The following is a 24,955-nucleotide window of genomic DNA, read 5'->3' on the forward strand; positions in this document are numbered from 1 at the left end:
GCATCCCTGGAATAAATCCCACTTGATCATGGTGGATGATGCTTTTAATGTAGTGTTGAATTCAGTTTGCTAATATTTTGTTGAGGATTTTTGCATCTCTACTCATCAGGGATACTGACCTGTAATTTTCTTTTTCTGTGGTGTCTTTGTCTGGTTTTGATATCAGGGTTACTCTGGCTTCATAAAATGAGTTTGGCAGTGTTCCCTCCTCTTCAATTTTTTTGGAAGAGTATGAGAAGAATGAGTATTAAACCTTTGAATGTTTGGTAGAATTCACCAGTGAAGCCATCTGGTTCTGGACTTCTGTTTGTTGGAGTTTTTTTTATTACTGATTCAATCTCTCTGTTAGTAATTGGTCTATTCTGATTTTGTTTTTCTTTGTGATTCAGTTTTAGAAGATTGTATGTTTCTAGAAATTTATTAAATTCTTCTAGGTTGTCTAATTTTTTGGTGTGTAATTGTTCAAGTAGGCTTTTATGAACCTTTGTATTTCTGTGGCATCAGTTGTAACTTCTCTTTCATTTCTAGTTTTATTTATTTGAGCCCTCTCTCTTTTGCTTGGTGAGTCAAGCTAAAGGTTTCTCAATCTTGTTTATCTTTTTAAAGAACCAGCTCTTAGTTTTATTGATCTTTGTGTTTTTTAAACCTCTACTTCATTTATTTCCACTCTGATCTTTATTATTTCCTTCCTTCTATTAACTTTGGGCTTCATTTGTTCTTCTAGTTCCTTTAGGTGTAAAGTTAGATTGTTTATCTGAGATTTTTCTTATTTCTTGAGGTAGGCCTATATTACTATAAGCTTCCTTCTTAGAACCACTTTTACTACATCCCATAAATTTTGGTACGTCATATTTGTTTTTATTTGTGTCTAGGTGTTTTTTTATTTCTCCTTTGATTTCATCAATGACCCATTTGTTTAGTACCATGTTGTTTAATCTCCACAGTTTTGTGGTTTTTCCAGCTTTTTTCTTATAATTGATATCTCATTTTATACTGTTGTGTTGGAAAAGATGTTTGATATAATTTAAATTTTCTTGAATTTATTGAGACTTGTTGTGTGGCCTAACATTTGATTTACCCTAGAGAATGTTCCATGTGCACTTGAGAAGAATATATATTCTGCTGCTTTTGGGTGGAGTGTTCTGTATGTATCTATTAAATCAATTTGGTCAAATGTGTCATTTAAGGGCAATGTTCCTTATTGATTTTCTGTCTGTAGGATCTATCCATTGATGTAAGTGTGGTGTTAAAGTCCCCTTCTATTATTGTATTGCTATCAATTTCTTCCTTTAGGTGTGTCAATATTTGCTTTATATATTTTGTTGCTTCTATTTTGGTTACATACATATTTATAAATGTTTATCTTGTTCTTGGATTGACCCCTTAGTCATTATGTAATACCCTTGTTAGTCTTTTATTGCAGTCTTAGTTTTAAAGTATATTTTTTTTATATGAGTACTGCTACACCATTTCCATTTGCATGGAATACCTTTCTCTATCTCTTCACTTTTAGTCTGTGTGTGTCCGTACTTCTGAAGTGAGTCTTTTGTAAGCAGCATATAGATGAGTCTTGTTTTTTTTAACCCATTCAGCCATTCTATGTCTTATGATTGGAGAATTTAGTCCCCTTACATTTAAAGTACTCACTAATAGGTATGTACTTATTGCCATTTTGTTAATTGTTTTTTGGTCGTTTTTTGTAGTTCCTCTGTTTTCCTTTCTTTTTCCTCCTTCTCTTTCCTGTGATTTGATGACTTTCTTTAGCGTTATGTTTAGCTTCCTTTTTTATTTTCTTTGGTGTCTTGACTATGAGTTTTTGCTTTGCGGTTTCTATGAGGTTCACATATGACATCCTATGTATACAACAGTCTATTTTCAGTTAATAGCAACTTAAATTTGAACACTTCCAAAACTCTACATTTTTAGTCCCCCAACATTTAATGTTTTTGATGTCATATTTTACATATTTTTATTTTATTATCTCTTAACCTTAACTAGTTATTGTAGTTTTAGTTAATTTTACTACTTTTGTTTTGGGACCATCATATTAGCTTTATAGGTGATTAATCCATTACCTTCACTACCTTTACATATATATATATATATATATATATATATATATATATATATATATGATATACATATATGCATATCATATATATATATGTAAAGATATATAAAATTCCAGTGCGATTTTTACTTTCATATGTTTTTTTGTTATTAATTAGTGCCATTTCTTTTCAGCTTCAAGAAGTCTTTTTAACATTTCTTGTAAGGCTGGTTTAGTGGCAATGAACCACTTTAACTTTTGCTTATCTGGAAAACTCTTTATGAATCCTTCAATTCTAAATGATAACCTTGCAGAGTAGAGTATTCTTGGTTGGAAGTTTTTTTTTTCCTTTCCACACTTTGAATATGTTATTCCACTACCCCCAGGCCTGCAAAGTTTCTGCTGAAAAATGTGTCGATAACCTTATAGGGTTTCCCTTGTATGTAACATGTTTGTTTGTTTTTTTTCTCCTGCTGCTTTTAGGCTACTCTATCTTTAACTTTTAACATTTTTATTATAATGTGTCTTGGTGTGGATCCTTTGGGTTCAGTTTATTTGGTACTCTCTGGGCTTCTTAGACCTGGATGTCTGTTTCCTTCCCCCAATGAGGAAAGTTTGCAGCCATTATTTCTTCAGATAAGTGTTCTGCCCTCTTTTATCTCTTCTCCTTTTGGGAACCGTATAATGCAAATGTTAAATTCCTGATATTGTCTCATAAGTCCCATAAGGTAGCTACACTCTTTAAAATGCTGTTTTCTTTCTCCTGCTCTGTCTGAATGAGCTCTGTTGCTTTGTCTTCCAGCTCGCTGATTTTTTTTCTTCCATTTCATCAGTCTGCTGTTAAACCCTGTTAGTGTTTTTTTGGGGTTTTTTTTCAGTTCAGTTATTGTATTCTTCAGTTCTGTGACTTCTGTTTGGGATTTTCTTGTATTTTCTGTCTCTTTGTTAAAATTCTCACTGTTTTCAACCACTCTTCTCCCGAGTTCAGTGAGCATATTTATGAACATTACTTTGAACTCTTTATCAGGAAGATTACTTATCTCTGTTTCATTAAGGTATTTTTCTGAGATTTTTGTCTTATTCTTTCATTTGGAATATATTCCTTTTCCTCCTAACTTTATTTGACTGTCTGTGTTTGTCTCTGTGTATTAGGCAAGATAGCTACTTCTTCCAGTCTTGCGGGAGTGGTCTTTAGTAGATGTCCTGCTGGGCTCAAAAGCAAAATTTCCTCCTAACCACCAGAGCCAGGTGCTTTCGGGGCACCCCTGTTTGGGTTGAGCCTGCTGGCTGTGGTGGGCCCATGGCTGTAGCATGGGTCAAGGGGCAGAGCATTCACCTATCTAGGGCATAGCTATGGCACAGAGATGGATGGAGCATGCCCACTGACTATCAGGTTAGATGGAAAGTGCCAAAATGGTGCTTGCCAGTGCCAGCACTAGCAAGATAGAATGAGATTGCAAAAATGGTGCTCACCAGTGCCTCTGTCGCTGAAGAGAGACCCAGGAGGTTCTTGTGTCTCTGACAGATACTTTAAGATTAGTAAGTGGATCTCCTTCACTTATGGTGTAGGTGTTTTCAAACTGCTACTTTTGTGCTCAGTCCTAGGGTCAGTCTGTGTGCAAGCCCTTTAAGAGTGGGTTTTCCATTCCCTACTGTTCTGTTATTCTCCTGGATGTAATCCACATAGGTTTTCAGACATTTGGGGGACTAGTCTCTCTGGTGCTGGACCCAAAGGTTGGGGTGCCTGATGTGGGGCACAAACTTCTCGTTCCCTAGGGAGAATTTCAATATTTTTGAGATCCTTCCTGATTGTGAGTCGCCATGCCTGGGGTAGGGTTTTTAGGAAGACCGTGTTTCTGCCTCTCCTAATCACCTCAATGTGGTCTTTTTGTCCTTTGTTGTGGAGGTACTGTTCATCCAGTTTTCAGGTCTTTTTTTTGGGAGAAAAATATTCCATATGTAGTTGTAAATTGTTGTGTCCATGGGAGGACATGAGTTCAGAGTCTTCCTCTGTTGCTATCTTGAACTGCCCTCTCACAATATTGTTTTAATAGTGATTCAACCATAAGGGAAAACATTACAACCAAATAATAGATTTCAGTTAATATTTATTTTGGTGGAGTGGAGAAACTATTGCACAATTGTTTGGTGTTCCATTTCCAGTGTAAAAAAATTGGGGTGGGGGGGTGGGGGGAAGCAATTGGGGGAATTGAGAAAAGAATGGTAGTTAAAAAAGAAACAGGTGCTTAGGTGTACCTAAAGAGGAAGAGAGGAGAGTTTAAGAAAAGTTTCATTTGATCTGGTTTAATTGGAAGAAATTTGAGCATATTTTTGTGCTGAGGGCAGGGAGCTAGGGTGGAAAGAATAGTTGAAATTATACCAGAGAGAAGCAAAATCCAATATATATGAGAAAGGATGGACTCTTAAGCAGTGTTTTTTTATATTTTATATAGCACTAAATTTTTTTTACAAAATAATGAAAGTGGAGGACCAATATAAGGTTGTCAACTTTTACATTTGCCAAAAAACAGACAGCCAAAGCCACCCAAACAACAGCTAGTCATTATAACCATCATTTCATAAATAAAAGGTATTTAAACTCTAAATTTAGAAAAGGCATAATGTAAGTGTTTAATAAATTAGCATGATGCTCTCATTTCACTGAGGATTGTGTATATGGACTCCAGCTTTGGGGGTTAGTCCTAACTGGGTCCATATAAGCAGCTGTGTCTGCCCTGGTAGTCTGTGTGGAGCCCACCAGAACAGTGTGTTCTCTCACACACATGTTGGTTGGTTGCACATTCCTGTTTCCTCTGTTGTGACCTTGGCTCTTCCTATGACTTGCTTTCCTTTGTCCCCATAGTCAATCTAGGTAACCCCTGACATGGCTCCAGGCTCCAGTTTCTCCTCCTCCCAGGGGCAACTTTACAGATGGGATCTGTGTCACCCTCGTCTACTTGCTTATTGAAATTGCATGTCTATCTGCCAAGGTTATGATTACTTTTATATATCACCAACTCTGCCATTTGTCAATGTTCAAACTCACTTATCTCTTTCTGGTTAGTGTAGATTTCCTTTTGTTTTCATCTTATTTCTCCCCTCACCAGTGCTTCTTATAGAATTTTTTTGACTGGGGAAATTTATTAGCACCTTGTTTCTGCTTCTCTAATTCTCATAGTAGGTGCCCTGTGCCTTCACAGGGAACAGAAGGTGTGGTTGAATACTTTACTTGTGGTATTAGTACTGTTCCTCTGAGCTTTGTTTAGGATCGTTCCTGCTTCATAACCTTTGGGGTAAAGTCCAGAGCAATTCATCTTCTCATATCTGTAAATGGGAAGCATGAGATTAATTAGAAAGTGCTTTGGGTTAAATAGACTCACATGTGATCTGCTCTGTCTTCTGTCCTTTGCTCACTGTGTGACTACACAAGTCTCTTAAACTCTCTAAGTCTTATCTTTCTTATTTTTAAAATAAGGAAAAGAATATCAATTTCATAAGGTTATTCCAAGGATCAAATGGAGAAGTGTGTAAGGAGCTTTGACATGTCCTGGCACATGGCAGGGCTCAAGAAATAGTGGTTGTTGCTATAACCCTTTTTCCTCCCAGCACTTTGTAGAATTGGGCTGTCAAATATGGTAACCACTAGCTACATGTGGCCATTGAGCACCTGAAATGTGGCTGGTCTCAGGTGAGATGTGCTCTAACTGTAAAATATGCACCAGTCTTTGAAGTCTTAATATGACAAAAAGGATGTATAATATCTTACTAATAATTTTATATTGATCACATTTTGAAATGATAATACTTTGGGTATACTGGGTTAAATAAAATGTCATTAAACTTAATTTCACCTATTTCTTTTTACATTATTTAATAGAGTCACCAGAAAATTCAAAATTACATAGTTTTTGTCAGATCAGCCTGCTATTCTAAAATACCATATAGACTGGGTAACTTAAACAATGGATATCTACTTCTTACAGTTCTGGAGGCTGGGAAGTCCAATATCAAGGTACTGGTAGAATTGGTTCCTGATGAGGGCCTTTTCCTGGCTTGCAGATGGCCACCTTCTTGCTGTATCTTTACATGGAGAGAGAATGGGGCTCTGATCTTTTTCTCTTCTTACAAGGGCACTAATTCCAAAATGGGGTCCCCATCTTCATGACCTCATCTAAAGCTAATTACCTCCTAAAAGACCTACCTCCTAATATCATTGTATTGGGAGTTAGGGCTTCAAATTATGAATATTAGAGGGATATAAACATTCAGTCCCTATCACACATGTAGCTTGCATTACATTTCTATTGGACTGTGCTATTGTTGAATCTTGATTTTTGTCTGTGAAATAGAAAAGATTGACAAATTGTTGTCTGGGATCTTTCTTTAGAGATCACTCCTGGATTCGATTCTATTGCCCACTTGACATCCCTGCTGAGGATGATATCATGTTGTCTTTACCACTTATTTCGTCTTAAACATTTGCTTTGTACTGTTAATTGCTTTTTACATATGCATAGAAGATGAAAGACAGCAGGTAATGAGATAAAGAAGTGTCACCCGGAAAAGATTGGTTAGACACCACATCATATGCCTAAGGGGAGGCACCACCTCAGTGAAATTATTACACTTCAGGGTTAAGTCATGAGGGAATAAGAATCTTGTTGATCAGCATGTAGGAAGCAAATACTGGATATTGATTAAGGTATTTGGGTGCAAGTAACAGAAACTTAATCATGAATAGGGGATTAATTGGAATGACAGTGGTGAGCTCACAGAGTTGACAAAAGAGCTGGACAATTAGATGTTAGGAGGGAAAGGACCCAAGGCAACCACAAGAATTCTGCAGCCAGCACGCATGGCCCGACGCATGACCCACGTCTCTGGGCATTGCCATCATACAATTCAACTATGTGCCTTCTGCTCTTGCAACTTTGCTCAATATTCAAATGACCAGGAGAAAGACATTTGATTTTGTTTAGCTCAGGTTACAGGTCCACCAGCTTCTTAGGCCATGAGGGTGAGATTCTGTATTGCCAGTTCCAAAGAACTGGGAGGATTAGGTTTTGGTATTACAGTCTTCCAAAGGAAGGGGACTATAGGAGAGACAATGCTTTGTGTTCACAAAATTCTGTTATCTTTTCCTCTTTCTGGACAGAAAGGAAAAACTTATTTCCTACCTTCCTCTTCAGTTAGGTTAAGGTCAATGAAATGCAGGTAGAAGTGATGTTTTCTATGTCCAAGCCTGTGTGGACATAAAATCTGCTTCAAGCTTGGAACCTATATGTTTAAGACATCAGGATCATAGGATGGAAAGAGCCTGGAAGCCTGAGTCACCACTGTAAGGAGTGACTACAGAGAGCTTACAACTTATATCACACTGTGATGTAATCAGGAAATAACACTGAATTGGTACATCTCTGGAGTTTGGGGTTGTTTGTTATAGCAGCTAGCATAATTACTCTGAGTAAAACAGGTGTATTATTTTACAAAAAAAAAAGGGGGGTGATGAGGGGTCTTGGAAATACAAGTTATCTCTCTGGGAAGAGTCACTATAACCAAATACATGAAGATTGATATATGGAACAATGCCAACTTTATTAATATACAATGAGAAATGTAACAGTTTAGGGAACCAGTTGTTCAATCTTTTGTTTAGTCCATTCTCTTCTGTACTTCAAGTATATGAGAAGGCAAATATAATCACTGGATACTTGATCATATGGGTATACAAAGCATAAGGGGTATTCATTTTATAATTGCAGTGTTCAATAGCATGAGGACTTGACTGCTTAATCTTTGGATCATATTTCTTAAAATGGAGTTCAAGAGTCCTTTGGGCTATACTGGAGGGGGTAAGGGGTACAAAAGACTCAGGATAAACTCAGCACATCTTTCTAGGGCACCAAAGGTTTGGGCGGTAAAAAGTTAAATAAATGAATTGATAATTGAAAATAACATCTTTACACTAAAATACACAGATATGTTATTAATTAAAATGCCCAAAGTTGCCTAAACTTAAAAAACAACATGAAGCCTCAAAGAAGTTTTGACCTTGAGATGGGCAGCTTCTGGCTTAGGGTGAGCAGTACAGTAGCAACGTCAAGAGCCTGTGCTTGGAGTTTGACAGTCCAACGTTTTAAGACCCAGGCTCTGCCACTTCTTAGCTGTCTGACCTTGATCAAGTCACTTAACTTCTCCAAACCTCTATTGTCTCAACAATGAAATGAAGACAGTAAAGATTCTTGCTCACAGAATTGCGAGGCTCAATGCGCGAGAGCACACACAGCCATTAGGACAGTAGCTGACACAGGCAGGACATGCTAAAGCAGAGTGGTTACTGTTGCTGATGATGATGTTGGAGATGATACCTCCAGCCTCATCTCAGCTCTTAGGCGCACTTTAGGGAGAAAAGCTAGGAATTCTCCATCGTGATGCTCTACAAAGGGAACATGCCTGTCACAGCCACCCTCCCGTCCTGTTTCTGAGGCTGGCTTTCTGATTGGTACATTTCACCCTCAGAAAGGTCATTGGTACCTGTAGAGAAGTTATGGCTCAAAGAGGCTAGCCCAGAGTTCAATGCTGTATATTTAGGTGGCATGGCATAATTCCATTCTATTCTGGTTTGAAACCTCAGGAGGCTGTCTCATTTCAAGGTTCTTGGTAGTATCTTGCTGTAGCCCATGCACACAGCAGTATTATCGTCACCTTCCACATCCAGCTCTTTCTACATGAAGGGGAAAGAGATAGGAGAAGGGCATACGAGCACAAACTTCCAAATCCCAAAGTCAAGAAACAATCATTTCACTACAGTGACTCCCTGTCCTGCATTCTACCCCAGGTAGAGGGGTTACATGGAGTATTGGAAAGGTCAAAGTCTCTGGGGTCAGGTAGACCAAGGGCAGTGGCCCAGCTTCATCATTTACTAGTGAGGGCACTGGAATTTACCAGGTAGGTGACCTATTTGACCTCTTTGAACTTCAGTTTCCCAATTAACCCATCTCCCAGAGTTGGCAAGGATTGAATGAGACAAAGATCAAGAAGCTCCTGGCCTGGATGGGACATATTCAATAAATGGTAGTTTCTTTTCCAAGTAAAAATGGTTTGGGTGCTGTGGAAAGACAGGCATCTGGCTCAGGGCTGAGCAATGCTTTCTGGGACCTTGGGGGATATGTTTCTATTTAAAAGCTGAAATTGTTTTTCCTTTTATATTTTCTTCAATCATGGAATTTAAGTCTGATTTGTAGACTGGATGAGGAAAAGAGGCGACAGGAAAAGGACGTCAGTAACAGTGAGCCAGGGTGATAGCTCAGACTAAAGCAGTGACCACTTATGTATGCATGCAAACATGCATATGTGCAAGTATGTCTCCATCTCTCTCTTTCACCCCCTCCTTTCTTTTCTCCTTTCCTAGCAAGTCATCTCTTTGTTTTTGTTCACCAGTTTTTTATTTTTATTTTTTGACTAGGTTGTATATCCACATGGTTCAAAATTCAAAAGGTTTAAAAGAGGATTCAGTGAAGTCTCCCCAGCCTGTTCTTCAGCTGCCAAATTCTTTTCCCTACAGGCAACCAATGTTAACAGTTTCTTGTGAATCCTCCTGGAATATTCTGTTTACCCGCTTTTTATACAAATGATCACATACTATACTATACTATTATATGACTCTTGCTTTTATCACTAAACAATCCTGAAGATTACTGCACACTCATAAATGGAAAGCTCCCTTGCTCTTCCTTAATTTTTTAAAATTGCATTTTATTTTATGTATATGCCATTACATATTTAACCAGAACCCTATTGAGGAACATTTAAGCTAGTTCTATTTTCCACCCCCTTCTTCTGCCTAGTTCTTTTATTTTTTTTTTGCTATTATAAGTAATACTGTAATACAAGTAATGAATAATCTTGTACACGTCATCTTGTATAAGCAAGTATAAGATAAATTCCTACAATAGAATTTCTGGATGAAAATATATGTGTATTTGTAAATAGATAGATACTGCCAAATTGCCCCTTATAGAAGTTGTATCAAAGTACATATTACCTACAAACGTGACTATAAAGCATCAAACTTTTCTGACTTTTCTAAAATCACATACAAAGGAACAAAAGCACTTATAAAGGAAGTAATAGAGACAATTTGATCTGTCCATGGACCAAGTAGATTGCTTGTTGTTCCTTTTCTCTCTCTCTCGGGTACACAATTTGGATATCGCATATACATTTAGAGTTGTTTTAACTTCACAATTCTAAAATGGAACACCACATTAATTTACAGTTACATTAATTTACAATTTACAGTTATTTAGCTGCCTTTCAGACTGTCAGAACTTCATGAAGAAGTTCATAAATTTAATGATGGGTTTAATCTTTTTGTAAGGTTTCAAATTTTAAAACTCTATTAAATCTGCAGTCCTGAAACTTTTTGGTTGTGTACTTCTTTACTCTCTTAAGGATCACTGAGAACTCCAGTTTCTGTTTATATGGATTATATATAGAAATGTTTGCCGTATTTGAAAGCAAAACTGAAAAAAATTATATTTATTAAAAATGATTCCAATTTACGTTAACATATATAGCATTCCTATGAAAAAAAATAACTTTAAAAATTAGAGAGAAAAATATTGTTTTATATTGTTGCAAATCTGGCTTAATGAATGATAGCTGGCATGGTGCCCTGGGGAGCCTGGTGTAACATTTTCTTGTAGACTGGATTTCTGTGCTACAACACTTTCTGCCCTGTCTTGACACCAAGATATGTCTGCTCCTTACCCTCCCGCTGTAAAGCCTCATCCCCATTTTTCAGGAGATGGATGGGCAGCACCAAGGTTCATGAGCTTTCTGTGAACTGGTTTTCCAAGTCCAGCTCCAAACCTAGTGTTCCAATAGGCTAAAACTGGGGTGCGTCTTTCTTTGCAGATCACAGAGAGTCCCTGATAGGTTATCTTGCAGAATGCTAAGAGATTATGGTAGCTGTATTAGTTTTGATGTAATGACCAAAGGGGCCATATAACTGTGTGCTTGAGGTAGTGCCCAGGTTTCATGTGCCCAGCTTAGAATAACCTAATTCTAATGCCCAGTACTGACCATGATGCCATACACCTAGATCAGAGGCCAGCATGTTATCCGGGACATCTGGCTCTCTTCCTACTAGATTACCTTCAAAAGACTAGTTATGTTTTTTGGGTTAGAAGAGCTTTGCTGAGAATACCGCCTGAGAAATGCACAGAGAATCAGGCTCATCCCTAGCCAGAGCCAAGTGTAATACAGGGAACCAGAGCTAAAGCCAGAACTGGAAAGGTGGTAACATCTATCTATGCATAAGATAAAATGGTTGGTGACCCTTGGCAGTGGTACATGGGCGGATCAGCCAAGAAATGAGAGCTGCTCAATAGTGGAATCCTGTGCTAGCAAGAGGGAACCCAGTGAGGTTTGTAATCCAGAAGACTGTTCCTTCAGTTCCTGGTGAAAGTACTCAGGAGGAAGGACCCTGGGGGTAGGCATCATTTTAAAGAGGAGAGTGAATGTTCAAGTCTAGAGCATTAACCACAGTTCAATACTTAGTGTTTCTGTCTTCCTTTATGGTCTCCAAGTCTTTTCTGTGGCACTCATTTGTAACATGGGTTGAGCAAGTAAGTAATATTACTCTATTTAACCAATGAAGCAAATGAGGAAAACCGGCTCAGGGATATTCAGTGACTTGCCAAGCTAGACAGTGGTAAAAGCACACTCAGGTCTTCAAACTCCTAATCCAGTGCTTTATCTATTTTTCCAAAGTGGACAAGTGTGGGTGGGAGAAGCTGGAGATAGTGGAAGAAAGAAAAGCTCAAGCTGAGCCATTGGAAGCTAAGTGGCTTTAGAGGGCAAAGATGAGAAAGCAAAGAAAGCAGGAGAAAGAGGGAAGGAATCTCTTGGCAAATGTGGGAGTTGGTGGGAAGATGTATCTGAGTGTCAAATTTGTGTTGGGACATGGGAAATCAGGTTGGAAAAGTGAGAACAGGGCCAGATGAATAATTTGGATGTGATGCGGTGTGTAATAAGGCATTGTTGTGTGTGGTGTCATGAGAACCAGAGTAACAATAAAAGCAGGGCTTCACAAAGATTAGTATGGCAGTAGGACAAGGACCTGAGTGCAAGAAAGAGTCTAGAAATGGGTAACCCAGTTAGATCTGGTCCTGGTAATTCAGTTGCCAGGTGATAAATCTTGGACTAACATTGTAGCAGTAGAAATGGCCAAGAATAAATCCATACCAGCAGATAGACACTCCAGGACCTAGTAACAAATTAGCTAAGGGCACAGAAAGTACAGAGTTTAAAGCTGCTGCAAGCTTTGTAGTACAAGAACAATGAAGGCCTTACTGGAACAGAAGATTTAAGCCTTTATTTTAGATATATTGGATTTGCTGTAACAGTATCAGAGGGACAGATAAATAGAAACTTGAGATCACATCACAGCTGAATGGCTAAAGGTCAATCTTACAAAATGAATTTTGAAGCATGTGGATGAAAAAGGAAATGTTATATTAGAAAGCACATTTGCTATAATCATAAAATCCAATATACAGCTTTCTTTCATATTAATTTTATTAGTACTTATAAAATAAAAACAATTTATGAAAATATTTTCCTTTTCAAGATAAACTACAATCTTTGCACCTATAATTGTTACAATACATATCCTTGTATATACTTTGGACATTATAAAAGTGTTTAAGAATCACACCCTGTAAAAGTTGGGAGAAGAACTTTTTCTCCAACCTTGGTCATACATTGTGACATTCAAGTACTTAAACCACACTGTTGAAATAAAACATGTCTCTAGTGTACAGGCCCAAGGGAATTTAACTTTCAAGGTCTTATAGATTCTTTTATTGTGCAAAGTAAAGAATCAGGAGAGGGATCCTCGAGAGTTAATTTACCTTAGGTAAGTCAAGCAGTGGTTACTTTCCATACTTTATCATGGAACTAAGGGAGGGGAGAAGGCCATGGAAACCCATCCTGGGCAGGTCCCCTCCCTAGCATCTCTATCTATGTAGCGTGACTCCTACAAGAGGATTTCTAACCCTTGAGCCCTAAAATGCTGATTCTGTAATTATCTAAGATACTTGCAAAATGATGCTTTTGCAACTCTAAGCCCCAATATTGTGGATTAGGTTAAACGTATGACAGTGTGACTCCCCTAAATAAACTTCCTTTAGGATTTGTAAGGTGGGAAGCATTTGGGAAGATGAGTAAGTCAAAAATTCCCTCTTGGAACTTTTGGAGAAGATCCTTTCTCACTAAGGCATAAACCTGCGAAGCCAAGTTCCTTCTCACTTTGGAAGAATTGTGATGAAAGGGTGGGGAAGAGCCTATAATCTTTCAAATTTGCAGGCTTGTGATAATAATAGATGCTAGGTCTGACAAAGTAAGAGTTGGAGACCATTATAGACTCACCAACAAAGGATTCATTGAGACAAAGTCATTTGCATAGACTCCCTATTTCCTGATGAACCTCCGAGCTATCCTAAATATTCAATTCTCTCTTTAGCTATAGAGTATTGGCCTGATGAAGTTCCAGATACAAAATTTGTCGTTTGAATTCATGATGTTAGTATCATGGTGCAGCATTGACATTTAATATCACACTGACATACTAGACTTTAACAGTGATTTTTTTTCTATTCCAGAAACCACAAAAGTCAATCAACCATGGAATTCACAGGTCTTTACATTTAACATATAACATGAAACATTATTACATATAATTCCGTAAGGGAAAGACTATAAAAATAAGTTTAATAGGATGACTGTACTTTAAAAAGTTGTTTTAAAAATATATATTCCAAAGTCCTCTAAGTATTTGGTTTAGAGTGAAAGGGAGGTATCTATTAGGGTGAACCATAAGAAACTATAGTTTTTGTAAGTTAGAAAGGTAAAATTTCAGCAATTTTATATGATTCAACCTAATAAAATCCTGAGAAAATTTTATTTGGCATCACTCTATAAATTCAAAGGGAATTTATAGAAAGTCACATTTCTAGTGAGGGGAAAACACTTAAGGATGGAAATGTGCACACTGGCCATGCCAAGATTTATCTCTTGTGATTTAAAGGCTTGAAATCTTAGAAAGTTTTAAAAAATTTAGTGCAGTTTCAAAAAAAAAAAAAAAAAGACAATTAAAATTATAGAATGATAGTTACAGTTGCAAATGCCACTAAAAGAGAAACTATTAGTCAAACTTGGTGATTTTTAAAAGTTTACATATAAAAATTCAGGCATTAAGATGAAAAGGCACGAATATGGGTTAAAAGAATGATAATCATTTATAAAAGCCTTGAAAATAAGGCTAATTCATTTGTATTATTAACACCATTAAGTAGGCACCTATTCCAAATTTCAGCTTTGGCCTCCTAAATGGAATTATGTTTGAAATGAATTTTCAACATAATACTAATCATAGCAGCATTATTATCAGTAAGTTTCTCAACCTCTACACTACTCAAAGGGCGTCTAAAATTTCCTCCCCACTTATATTCCATCAGTATGAAAAACACACTTCAAAAAAATTACACATATTTATATTAGAGTCATAAAGTTTTTTGCAGTGTTTCTTCAATTAATGAGCTGTCCTCTTACAAATGCCACCCCAACAACAACAAAAATAATAAAAAAAAAATAATAATTGCTAACCAAACTGACTGGCTATGCTTCTCTAAAGACATACCATATTAAAAAATGGTACTGTAGTTATGAAATGTATTAAATATAATCAGTGAAGTAAAAGCAGATTATCTGGGTGTACGCATATGTGGTGTGTCTGAACTGGGTGATGATGTTCTTGAAAGAAAAAAATACCCATTTGAGCAATGAGGCTTCATTTGGAACCCTGGCACAATTTCCGAGCCGCTGCCCCGGTACTACTGGCTACTACACAGAGTGCACCACCCACCGTCCACCACGTGGGTATGTCATTAAGGAAAATAATCTGAAATATAAAAGCAAAAACCACATCCATTGTCTTCATTATTGCTACTAGTCCTGCTTTTTCTATTTGAATGGCTTTGGTGAGAAACACCTGACCCCCCAAACCAAACAGCCCAATTAGTATGAGAAAGAGTCTGTCCAACCCACAGTACGGCAGACTCCATTCTCCTAATATAAAGAGGACAATGACACATTCCAGGAGGCCAAGTATTACATAATACCAAATGCTCAAAATGTAGTCCACAGATTTCCCCATTTTTCTGAGGATAACTAGAGTCAAGGCAGCAAGCACCGCATGTCCCACGGATGCGAACGTGCCCTTCAGGTGATCTGAGTAACTTTCAGCCATCCCCGCAGCGTTGGAACCAAACAAAAACGGCGGCCTCACGATTAGGACCACTCCGGTGATGGTGAATGCAGTGAAGAGAGCATCCCAAAGGCTGTATTTTTCCTTGAGAAATATACAAGCAAATATAGACGTAAACACTGGACAGCTAAAGGAGATAACTGTGGCATCAGCAAGGGATGTTGTCTGGACAGCGTAGTATAAAAGGATCATGGCGGTAGAACCCAGGGCTCCTCTGAGAAAGAGGAAGATTCGTTGACCCTTTGGGCCTATAAACCCATTTCTGTAAATTCAAATGAAGGAATTCATATTAAAACAAACTTGGTATTTGTTTTTAAATTACAATTTTTAATTAAATATTACTTTAGAAGTCCTAATTGTCAAAAAACAAAGAATACCAAATTAATTATATTTTATAATAATAATAATACATATAATTAAAACTATTATACACCTTTTAAAAATGTTTTCTAAGTATAGCTAATGACACTAAAGTGATCACAGTATAAGCAAAAAATACAAAAGGACTACATAAATAGTACAATTTGAATTCAGCAAATATAGGTATTGTTTTCCCTATGTATATATATGCTTGCAAAAAAAAGAAAACATACTAAAATGGTCATTGCAGTTATACCTTATTCTAGTCAGAGATAATTTTCCTTCTTTATTTTCTCCAAATATTCTACTAAATACGTAAATATATGAAAATGTGTTGTTTTATAATAATACAATTTCAAGATTCAGCTGCCCCATATAAGAAAATTTAGTCCTGGATAGTATGCATTCCCAATCTTACGAGTTTTTCTATAAAAGCTGAAGCAACGCTAAAACGTGTTTAGCCATTGAATAAGAGACTTTTCATTGTTCTCATTAGGAAAAGAGTTAAGACACACTGAAAAAGAACCTGTAGCATTCAGATAAGTATAATGACTGCTACTCAAAGGTTTTTCAAATAAGTATTTCCTAAGCAGACTACTATGTAAGTTCCTGGCTAGGTGCAACTCACAGATGTGTACCAGGGCTGGGCATCTTTTGGGCAGCATCTAGGCAGGCCTGACATGGGGACCCTGGGTCTCTGGGGTTAGAAATGAAAGTGTGGTCACCTTTGGTCCATACTTTGAGAAGCAAAGAATCTTCCATGACAGCGAAACAGAAAATGAGTCAAAGCAGATTAGCACCGAGGATTTAAGAAAATTCTTCTAGTGCTTCCCCTATGAATACTTTTATTCCAAAATGAGGAAGAGCATTGTGTTAGCATCAGTAGTCTGTTACCACCCTTGGAAATTTCTGAAGTTTTATATCATTTCCTAAAATATTGTGACTTGTCCACACTTAAACGGGAATTTCCAACAATACTGATCTTAGCAGATTTTCACCCGTTTCACCAAATCCTCAGGAAATGGAGTGAAACTATTCTAAGTGAATCTGCAGCATGTTATAGATACAAGGACACTTTGGTGGCAAGCAACTAAAGCTTTTAATCTGGGTTTAAGCATCTTTGCCCAAAGAGAGAAGGTGCCAGGCAGCCACCAGGAACCCAACTGGTCCAAGTACACAGGGTTCTAAGTACACAGGGGTGTGTAGAGGTTATAATGGTGTGGGGGAAGCATACTTTTAACCTGGGGAGGGTGGGTGGAGATTCCATATGGAAGGAGAACAGGGGCTGGGTGGGAAGAGGTCAGGAAGGATAGGGAATAGTTTTCATATACTGTACATTGTACACAAAGCGCTCTGATCCATAATAAATTTCATTTGATCCTTGCAAGCACAAGGTAGAGGACGAAGAACATCATTTCCTCCAGTTTACAGATGAGGACACTGAACTACTCAAGATTTCCTTTCCCCTTTCCCATAGAATCCTATGGGGAAGACCTAAATACTATTACTCTAGCCTTCTGTCTGCCCTGATAACAGGGCAACCTGTTCTACTTCAAGAAACCACTGACACTAGGAGACACTACCACTTCCTCTTGTTTCCTTTTTTCTTCCAAGTACTAGTTATGCCAAAGCAAAGAAGGAGGGTGGTACAAGATGGGGGAATTATACAAGGAAAGCTTTGTTCTCAAAATGAGGGGTGGAGAATAACTGAATCTCTTTTTCCCCCTTTGTTGGGCATGTGGTTTGTGCTTATGAGCATCTTCTTTGGTTGGAACCTTGTGACTTTTCATTAATCAGAGTCAAAGGGTGTGGGGACTAGTGAAATCTATGAGACAAAGCAGATACTACAGAGTAAATACGTAATTTGAACAGGTCAAAAGATTTACAAACATTGATTAACATTATGTACTTAAGAAATACTTACTTTCTGTATATTAAGCAAGGGATAACGACTAGCATTTGGAACACACATCGGAACGCACTGATTTCTACAGCATGGATGTCTTGTACTTTTTTTACAAATAAAGAGCCCACTGAGAAAAGGAAGGCAGACAATAATGTGTAAAACAAGCCAAGTGCAGGACAGGGTGCTTTCTTCTTGGCTTCTGAAAAAGATTAAATTCTGGTTAGTCCTTGCTTCCAAGTGTATGTTTTATCGTTTTCACTTAGAAATTGAGAAATATGGGATACTATTAATGGCTGACAGGCTACAAATATTACCTCTTAAGCATATCCATTCTTTGGACCTGAAATATTTCCCCTATTAAGAATGAAGAACCAGAGACAAAGTGAACAATTTAAACCTGTATTTTTTAAAATGCAGTTTCATCCTATAAAATGGATTTCCTTTGGCTCACTGAAGAAACACCCCCTCACCTACAAGTCAAAAAGAAGTAAAATGCTTGCCAAGCAAGACAGTGAGAGAAATCTTTAAGAAATGCTTGTCAAGATGGCTAGAGAAAAATGTTTCCAAATGATACTTTATATCATCTCACTAGTGAGGGGGACTTTATGAAGAAAGTATTCTTTTCTGGAAAACAGTTTATGACTGTGTTCTATGGCTACTTGATTATCTGACTTTCCCCATAGCCTGTGAGCCTCTCCAGGGCTGGGACCTCATGAATAAGCTGCCTTATTCATGCCTGGCACATGGAAGACCCTGAAGAAATATTTGCTGAATGAAAGAATGTGAGAGAGAAGTTAGTCAATTGCTTCCTGACTTTTGTGCTTATATGAATAACAATATTGAAGAATCACTGGAAATTATTTCCTACAGGTCAAGATTCCTTCATGTGATCTTACCAGATTCTTGCTTTACTATTCATATTGTCATCTATCTGGTAGAAAAGATATTTTGCACTGCCAAACCTTGACCACGAAACTCAGTGAAAAATTTGTACAAAAAAAAAAAATTTGTTATTAGATGTTAGGCCATGAATGAAGAAAAGATGTTAAATAAAATAACCCCCAGCTCTCAAATTTTGGTTATTTTAAATCCAAAGTAACATGGTAGAAACTGATTCAAAGCAGCTTTTTCAGGATCATTAAGATTTGTAGCAGGAAGTGGCACTATTTGAGATGCATTAATGAGACATTGGACATTCCATACTTGAGGACTGCAAATCTGCTTCTTTTCAAAGATGTATAACCTTCATATGTATTTTAGTTGTCAATTAGCCGCTTTCAGTGTTCCACTGTGTATTTTTAAATCTGTTCTATATGTATCTGGATGATACTGTAAGAGTTTGAGTCTTTGTTGTTGATCTCATTGAAATAATTCAGGTTTCAACATTCTATTCTTTATTTTTAAATGTAAGAAACAAAATATATTGAAATTATAGATATTTGACATTTTAAATGAATTAAAGAAATTATCAATAAAAAGACAAAGAACATGAGAGGACTTCATGGAAAGCTGCAGAGTGTAACACTACTGGCAACTACAGATCTAGGAAGGCTCTCCGATTTGTTATTTTGAACCATGAGTCAAATCTTTATTTAATTTTCCATAGTTTATGACTTATCTTCCATTTAGAGCATAAAGTCTTTGAGGACAGGGGCTGGATTATCTGACCCCAAAGTGCTTTTTAAAAACATTTTTTATTAGAATTGCCATCTAATAACCAACTTCCTGGCTTGATCTGAATCAGGAAACTTCTGCTTTCTCCAGACCATCAAGTATTCAATCTATTAATGGCAGTCTATATGAGCATTAAACTTTTGTTTAGCCACTTCCTCTGCCGTACTGAGACAGGAGTAGAATTTGTTTTCAAACTTACCCCCTGACATTCAGGAGAGAGCAAAATGGAGCAGCATGAGCAGAGAACTCCTTAAATGGCCACACACTGAGGAATGTGTGTGTGTGTATATATATATATTTATATATATATTTACATATATATATATTTATATATATGTAAATATATATACCTAAATATTTATACATATATTTAAAACTAACACAAAAAAGGAGAATAAGAAGGAAACACTACTGGCCCTCATCAGCTAAGAGCACAGCAGAGCTGAAGGATGTGTGGGCACATGCAATTTGTAGTAAAACCAGCATTATTCCCATCTAGGAACTTATAGGGTATTATTCTGCTATAGAACATACTACATAATAATGTTCTTCCCTTTTAATATCCTTCCCTTATAAATGCAAACACCAGGTAATTTATTTCAACATCCTCATGTCAGCTATATACCTTTGCCCATAAGTGACACTTTGCAAATTGGGACCAAAGTATGATGATGCACAGTGTTTCCGGTGGCATTCTGCAACCTGACCTTTATACTAAAGGATGTCATTCTGGTCAGAGGCCTCCACCTCTTCCTGTTCTAGGTGGACAGCTGAAGAGAATGATTTGGAGCTAGGAGTTGTCATGCTACAGGTTATATATTATAAGTGCCAGAATCCTCCATTCTGTAATTATGTGGTCAGATACCGCAGAAACAAACCACACATTCTCATTAAGCCTGTGAGAAGGAAGCTCTAGAAGACTTCAGAGTTAAGCACCACTAAATACACGACTTGGCTGTGGTCAGCCTTAGAATTTCGCTTCTGAAATTTCAGAATTCAGGCCCAAATAAAATAGTTTTTCTTAAAAGAAACCCAACCCATACATAGAACCTACACCCTCAGACAGAATAAAATGGGAAGATCAAGGACAGAAAACATCTCCCTGGTCTATATTTCAAGGATCTTCTCCAACCTAAACTTCTTAGTTTTTCTCCAGGAATATGTTAATTAACATGATATTTTAACTATTTGAAAACTTAATTTCATACCCCTGGCTCTGATTATCTTTTCCTTAAAACACAGACACTCAATATTTTCTTGTCTATAAACATTTAAGGCCCATGCTTCCTGACTGGGACAGGACAGTTGTTACAAAGCCTACCTGAACTTGATTATTTGTTAATGAGGATGAGAACTAATTCTACTTAGACAAACCTCAGTCTCTTACTGAATAATAATTTCAATTCTCTCTGTCAATGGAGATGAGCAAGAGAGTAGCATAATCCAGAGTCATTTGCTTTTGTAATGTGCTTCTGGGTTCATATCCCACTATATAAGCATATCTAATAATTTGGTAACTCTAAATAATTCAAATTAAGTAAGTGGCCACAGTGCAATTTCCTGCGTTAAAAGAAAACAGAAAAGTTGCTCAGTTTCTCTAACCTCTACTTTAAACTGTTGATTCACAACCCTGGTTGGGAATTGGAATCAGCTAGTAACTTTTTAAACCTCAATTCCCAAGTCCTACCCCAGACTCACTGAAATGGGATCTCTATAACTGTAAAAAGCTCCACTGGTCTGAGAACCACTGCTAAAAAACTCATTCCTTCCAGGAGGATGTGAGGCACAGACCTAAGACAACTTCTAATCCTTGCTTCGGTCTAAGATCCACACTGTCCCTTAAGAAAATAAATAGGTGTTTTAGGACAGCTGAATGCTGTCTGTGAAGGTTATCCAAGAATGTAAGAAAAATGGGTTAGTTTCAACCTGAACTTGAAAATGAGCTTTGTTGAGATAGCCAGTTGAATCAAGAGGCTAAAATGATACTGTCACAAAGTTCAATGACAACAGTACTGTAGTTTAAAGTATTTCTATGGCAATCCTGTTTTTGGACTATTATCTGGTCACCTTACAATAACTATTGCTAAGTCTTGTTGTTAGCAGCCTTCTTTGAAGTTATAAGCTCCCACAAGATTCTTATGTGCAATCCCTTATATAGGTTTGTCATTTTGCCAGTACTATTCCTCTTCAGTTCACAAATAGGGGAAACCTTTAAGAGTTTGCAGTGACTGCCTCAGCATTCCACCAGAATGACATTCAACCATAGGGTAATAAGGTGAGAAGCTGACCTTTTCAAAGGCTGCACATCTGGTCAACCCAGCTTGGGGTAACCCCTGCGCTAGAGGTTCTAGCCTGTGTATAAATGATTAGAAGTCTGATCATTTCTGTTAGCATTTACAACAAAAATGGAGCAAGAGCTATCTTCCTGGGTTTTATCTCTTTAAATTGGGGAAAGTGCATACAGGGGAGAGGGAAGGTGAAATGGGGATAGAGGCACACTTAGTGGAGGCGACCCAGAGGTGGTGCAAACTGTAACTTTGTCTTGAAAGGACATCTGCCTGTTTAGCTCTCCTTCCAGGAAGCTGCTCCAAGTTCAAGGAGAAACGTGCTTGTGGCTAGTAGAAAGAGCCCTGGGCTGGGTTTCTGGCAAGCTAGTGCTGCTGGGACCTGTGCCCTGTCTCACCCACACACATGCCAGATCTTTGGAAAAACAAAACAAAACAAAAACCCCAAAGCCCTCACCTTCCTGGGCCTCATTTTCCTCATCTGTCTAAGGAAGAGGTTGAACAAGATCAAGAGTTTTTCACACGTCCTTAGTTTTGGGGACGAGTCTGGGAACCCCTTAACCACGTATGTAAGACTGCCTCTGCCTTCTTTTGCATCAGTTGCTAAAAAGTTCTCCTAACCCAAAAAGGTCGAGACCCAGGGGTTCCACTCAATTCTGCCTTCTCAAGATTCTAAGACTCTGGCACAAACGTTTTTTTAAACTCTGTGCTTTTAAACTTCCTCTTCAGGTTTACCACCGAGATCAGTTTTCATGGTGTGCTTCCTCCCAACGTCGGCAGCTAAGGAATGGCTTTTCTCGCTGACCCCACAACCTCGGACCTCGGGCCGGCAGCGCTGAACTGCAATCTGACTCCACAGTCTTGCCCGCAACACTTTAATTATAGGAACAGTTTTAGAATCCAAAAAGGTTTCCAAACACAATCTGAAACTTTCTCGGGTCTTCGCGCCTGCGGGGGCGGGAACAGAGGACTTCAGATTTGCTGTCCCCCAGGTGACAGCTCCAGGTTTCCCCGAGCTCTGGGCAGGGTGGGGATGCGGGGCACGGTCCGCAATGCGTCCTAGCCTGCGGCTGCGGGGATCCCCGCGCTGGCGCCTGCCCGGCCCCTCCGGAGGCGAGACCCGCGCCCGAGTCCGCACCCGGCACTCACCAGACTGCACGCGCGAGCCGCAAGGCGAAGAGCGGCACAGCCAGCACCATCCCCGGCCGGGTGTTCCTGCTGCGTCGGCGGCCGCCGGCTCCTCACTCGCTCCCGGGGACCTGTCGCCAGTAAGCGGCAGCGCGGGTTCCTGCCGCTCGGCGGCCTGGGCGACGTCCAGGGGCCGCATCGCGCTACCGGCGCTTTCCCCGCGGCCGTCGCGGGGTCTGGCGCCGGCAGCCGCGGCTCGGTTGCCAGGCTCTTCCGGCCGGTGGTAGTGGCAGCAGCGCGCATGCGCGCGCGGTCCTTCCCCCCCCCCCCCGCCCCCCTTCCTCCCGGGGATGGGGCTCGTCCTCTGCTGCCCTCTTACCTTCAGCTCCCGGTTCCTCTAGCGCAGCGGGAGGCCAGCCGCCTCTCTGGTCAGGCTGAGGTGGCCACAGCTGGCCCAAAGGCGACCACCCCTGTGTTGCGGTCTGGCTAGACGGGCCAGCGGTTTGGAGATACCTTTCCCAAGGCACACTGGACCCCTTTCTAGCATTGCAAAGAGAGATGTCCTGTGGCCTCTCTTGGGGCGGGCCTTCAAGAGGTTGGCAGGGTGTACGTTTACTTATTGATGTGGCGCCATATTCAGTACCTCTGGATCACCCTGGAGACTTTGCCAAGCACTGTGCCTATGTTTGAAGGATCAAGCGTTTTCGAAACCTCCTTGTCTCATTGCCACTTATCCAAGGAGGGTAGAATTTTACTGGATTTAGGTTTAAAAAAATAAGGATTAGCGCATAACCATCGGGAAAATACATCTATTAATACAAGACTGGTGTGGAACCCATTTATATGTTCTTTGTAACAGTAGGCATTCATCCTTAGTTCCTTCCTTCCATTTTGTTTTTAACTGAGATATCCTATTTGGTTAGATGTAAGATTCCAGTAATCTGATGTAATTACATTGGTAAAATAAAAAATACATGTCATTTAGCTCCAAAATTCACTAATAGCCTCTTTACATTTACATAATTCTTCTCTCGTCTCTTTGCTTGCTTTAAATGTGAAGGGACTGTCTCAGCAAGGATGAACCTGTCTACACTGTTCTAGATCCAAGCACAAGCAGATTACCAAACAAGAGAGTGATGTTAGTCTTTCCTCAGATATTTGCACAAAGTGGTCTACAGCTGAACAATTCTGGACTTGAAGTCAGTAGTCCTGGGTCTGGCCCTGATTCTGTCAGTGAGTGTGTGACCTTGGACAGAAACCGCTGTACTACTTGAAGCCTTGGCTACTTCATTTACTTAATAGAGATAAAATGTTTCTCTTCCTACTTCGCAGACTTTTTATGAAAGTAAAGTGCAATGATGTGGGCAAAAACACGTCACCGGGAAAGCACTTTCCTGGAAAATCAAGGTGTATTTTGAATGAGGGTGAACATATAATTTATTCTCCAAACTGGAACTTTTTTTTAGCGTGAGAGGGGGAGCTCTTTTAAAAGTTATGCAGAGTTCTCTTAAATCAGAGCTCATAGGTAGCTGAAGCAAGGAGAAAATCCAAATGCATTTATGAGACAATCTGGGAAATTTGAAATATGACTGAATATTTGAGACTCTTAAGGGTTATTGTTAATTTTTAAGATCTGATAGTGATACTGCTATTATTATTATTATTATTATTATTATTATTATTATTATTTTAAGACTCCTTAACTTTTAGAGATGCATACTGAAGTGATAACAGATGAGATAGTATGATATCTGTGATTTACTCCAAAATAACTCAGGGTGGGAAAGGATGGGGGGGCTGGTTGGATGAAACAAGCTACGGCATGAGTTGATAACCACATGATATTTACATGTGGGTTCATTATGCTATTCTTCTGTATATGTTTTCAATTTTTCATAATAAAAAAATTATGCAGAGCTATAGGCATTCACGGGGGTTGTCCTAGGCAAACTGGGACAAATGGTCACCTGAATTCCAACTTGATTAACATACACTATTGCCTTATTGTAAAAAAATGTAAGGTTGCATACAAAATATATGCAGCTGATTTTGTTGTTGGTTGTGGTGGGGTGGTGTTTAAATGAGAAAATGATAGGTATCAGTGAGGGTGATAGATCATGATTATGAAGCAGGAATCACGAAGCTTCTCCAAACATCTAGAAATCTAGTGCAGTTTCACAACTACATTCTGAGATTTAGATGTGCAGAGGGTTTAAAGA

General features: G+C 38.6%; 2 protein-coding genes across 4 annotated transcripts in view; one reads left to right on the plus strand and one right to left on the minus strand.

The window, feature by feature from the left end:
* Positions 1 to 23,733, plus strand: part of LOC141572919 (uncharacterized) — an 87,223-nt gene extending 63,490 nt beyond the window's left edge. The window contains exon 4 of the mRNA XM_088792649.1: positions 22,338 to 23,733. The gene's annotated coding sequence lies outside the window, so the exon portion shown is untranslated. The remainder of the gene's footprint in view (positions 1 to 22,337) is intronic.
* Positions 12,617 to 22,935, minus strand: SLC35G1 (solute carrier family 35 member G1). 3 transcript variants are annotated; one of them, XM_074339369.2, is made up of 4 exons: positions 22,758 to 22,935; positions 22,347 to 22,556; positions 17,668 to 17,848; positions 12,617 to 15,645 (listed from the first exon to the last, which is right to left on the minus strand). In XM_074339369.2, the coding sequence occupies exons 1-4, from the start codon at positions 22,933 to 22,935 to the stop codon at positions 14,907 to 14,909; spliced, it is 1,308 nt and encodes a 435-aa protein (XP_074195470.1). In that variant the 3' UTR covers positions 12,617 to 14,906. The 3 variants fall into 3 exon arrangements, with proteins under 3 accessions (XP_074195470.1, XP_074195469.1, XP_019595309.1); XM_074339368.2 differs by having other exon boundaries at positions 22,344 to 22,556; XM_019739750.3 differs by lacking the exon at positions 22,347 to 22,556.
* Positions 23,734 to 24,955: the final 1,222 nt, after the last annotated feature.

This window comes from Rhinolophus sinicus, chromosome 15, assembly GCF_057876585.1.
Source record: "Rhinolophus sinicus isolate RSI-liver-muscle chromosome 15, RSI-T2T, whole genome shotgun sequence".
Classification (NCBI taxonomy): domain Eukaryota; kingdom Metazoa; phylum Chordata; class Mammalia; order Chiroptera; family Rhinolophidae; genus Rhinolophus; species Rhinolophus sinicus.

Excerpts from the sequence above, each read along its gene's own strand:
- SLC35G1 (XM_074339368.2), bottom strand. The coding sequence starts at position 22,935 with ATGCGGCCCCTGGACGTCGCCCAGGCCGCCGAGCGGCAGGAACCCGCG. Across the intron at positions 22,557-22,757 it reads CGGCTCGCGCGTGCAGTCTG|GCGCGAAGACCCGAGAAAGT; the intron begins GTGAGTGCCGGG and ends CCGCCCCCGCAG. Across the intron at positions 15,646-17,667 it reads CCTTGCTTAATATACAGAAA|AAATGGGTTTATAGGCCCAA; the intron begins GTAAGTATTTCT and ends TTGAATTTACAG.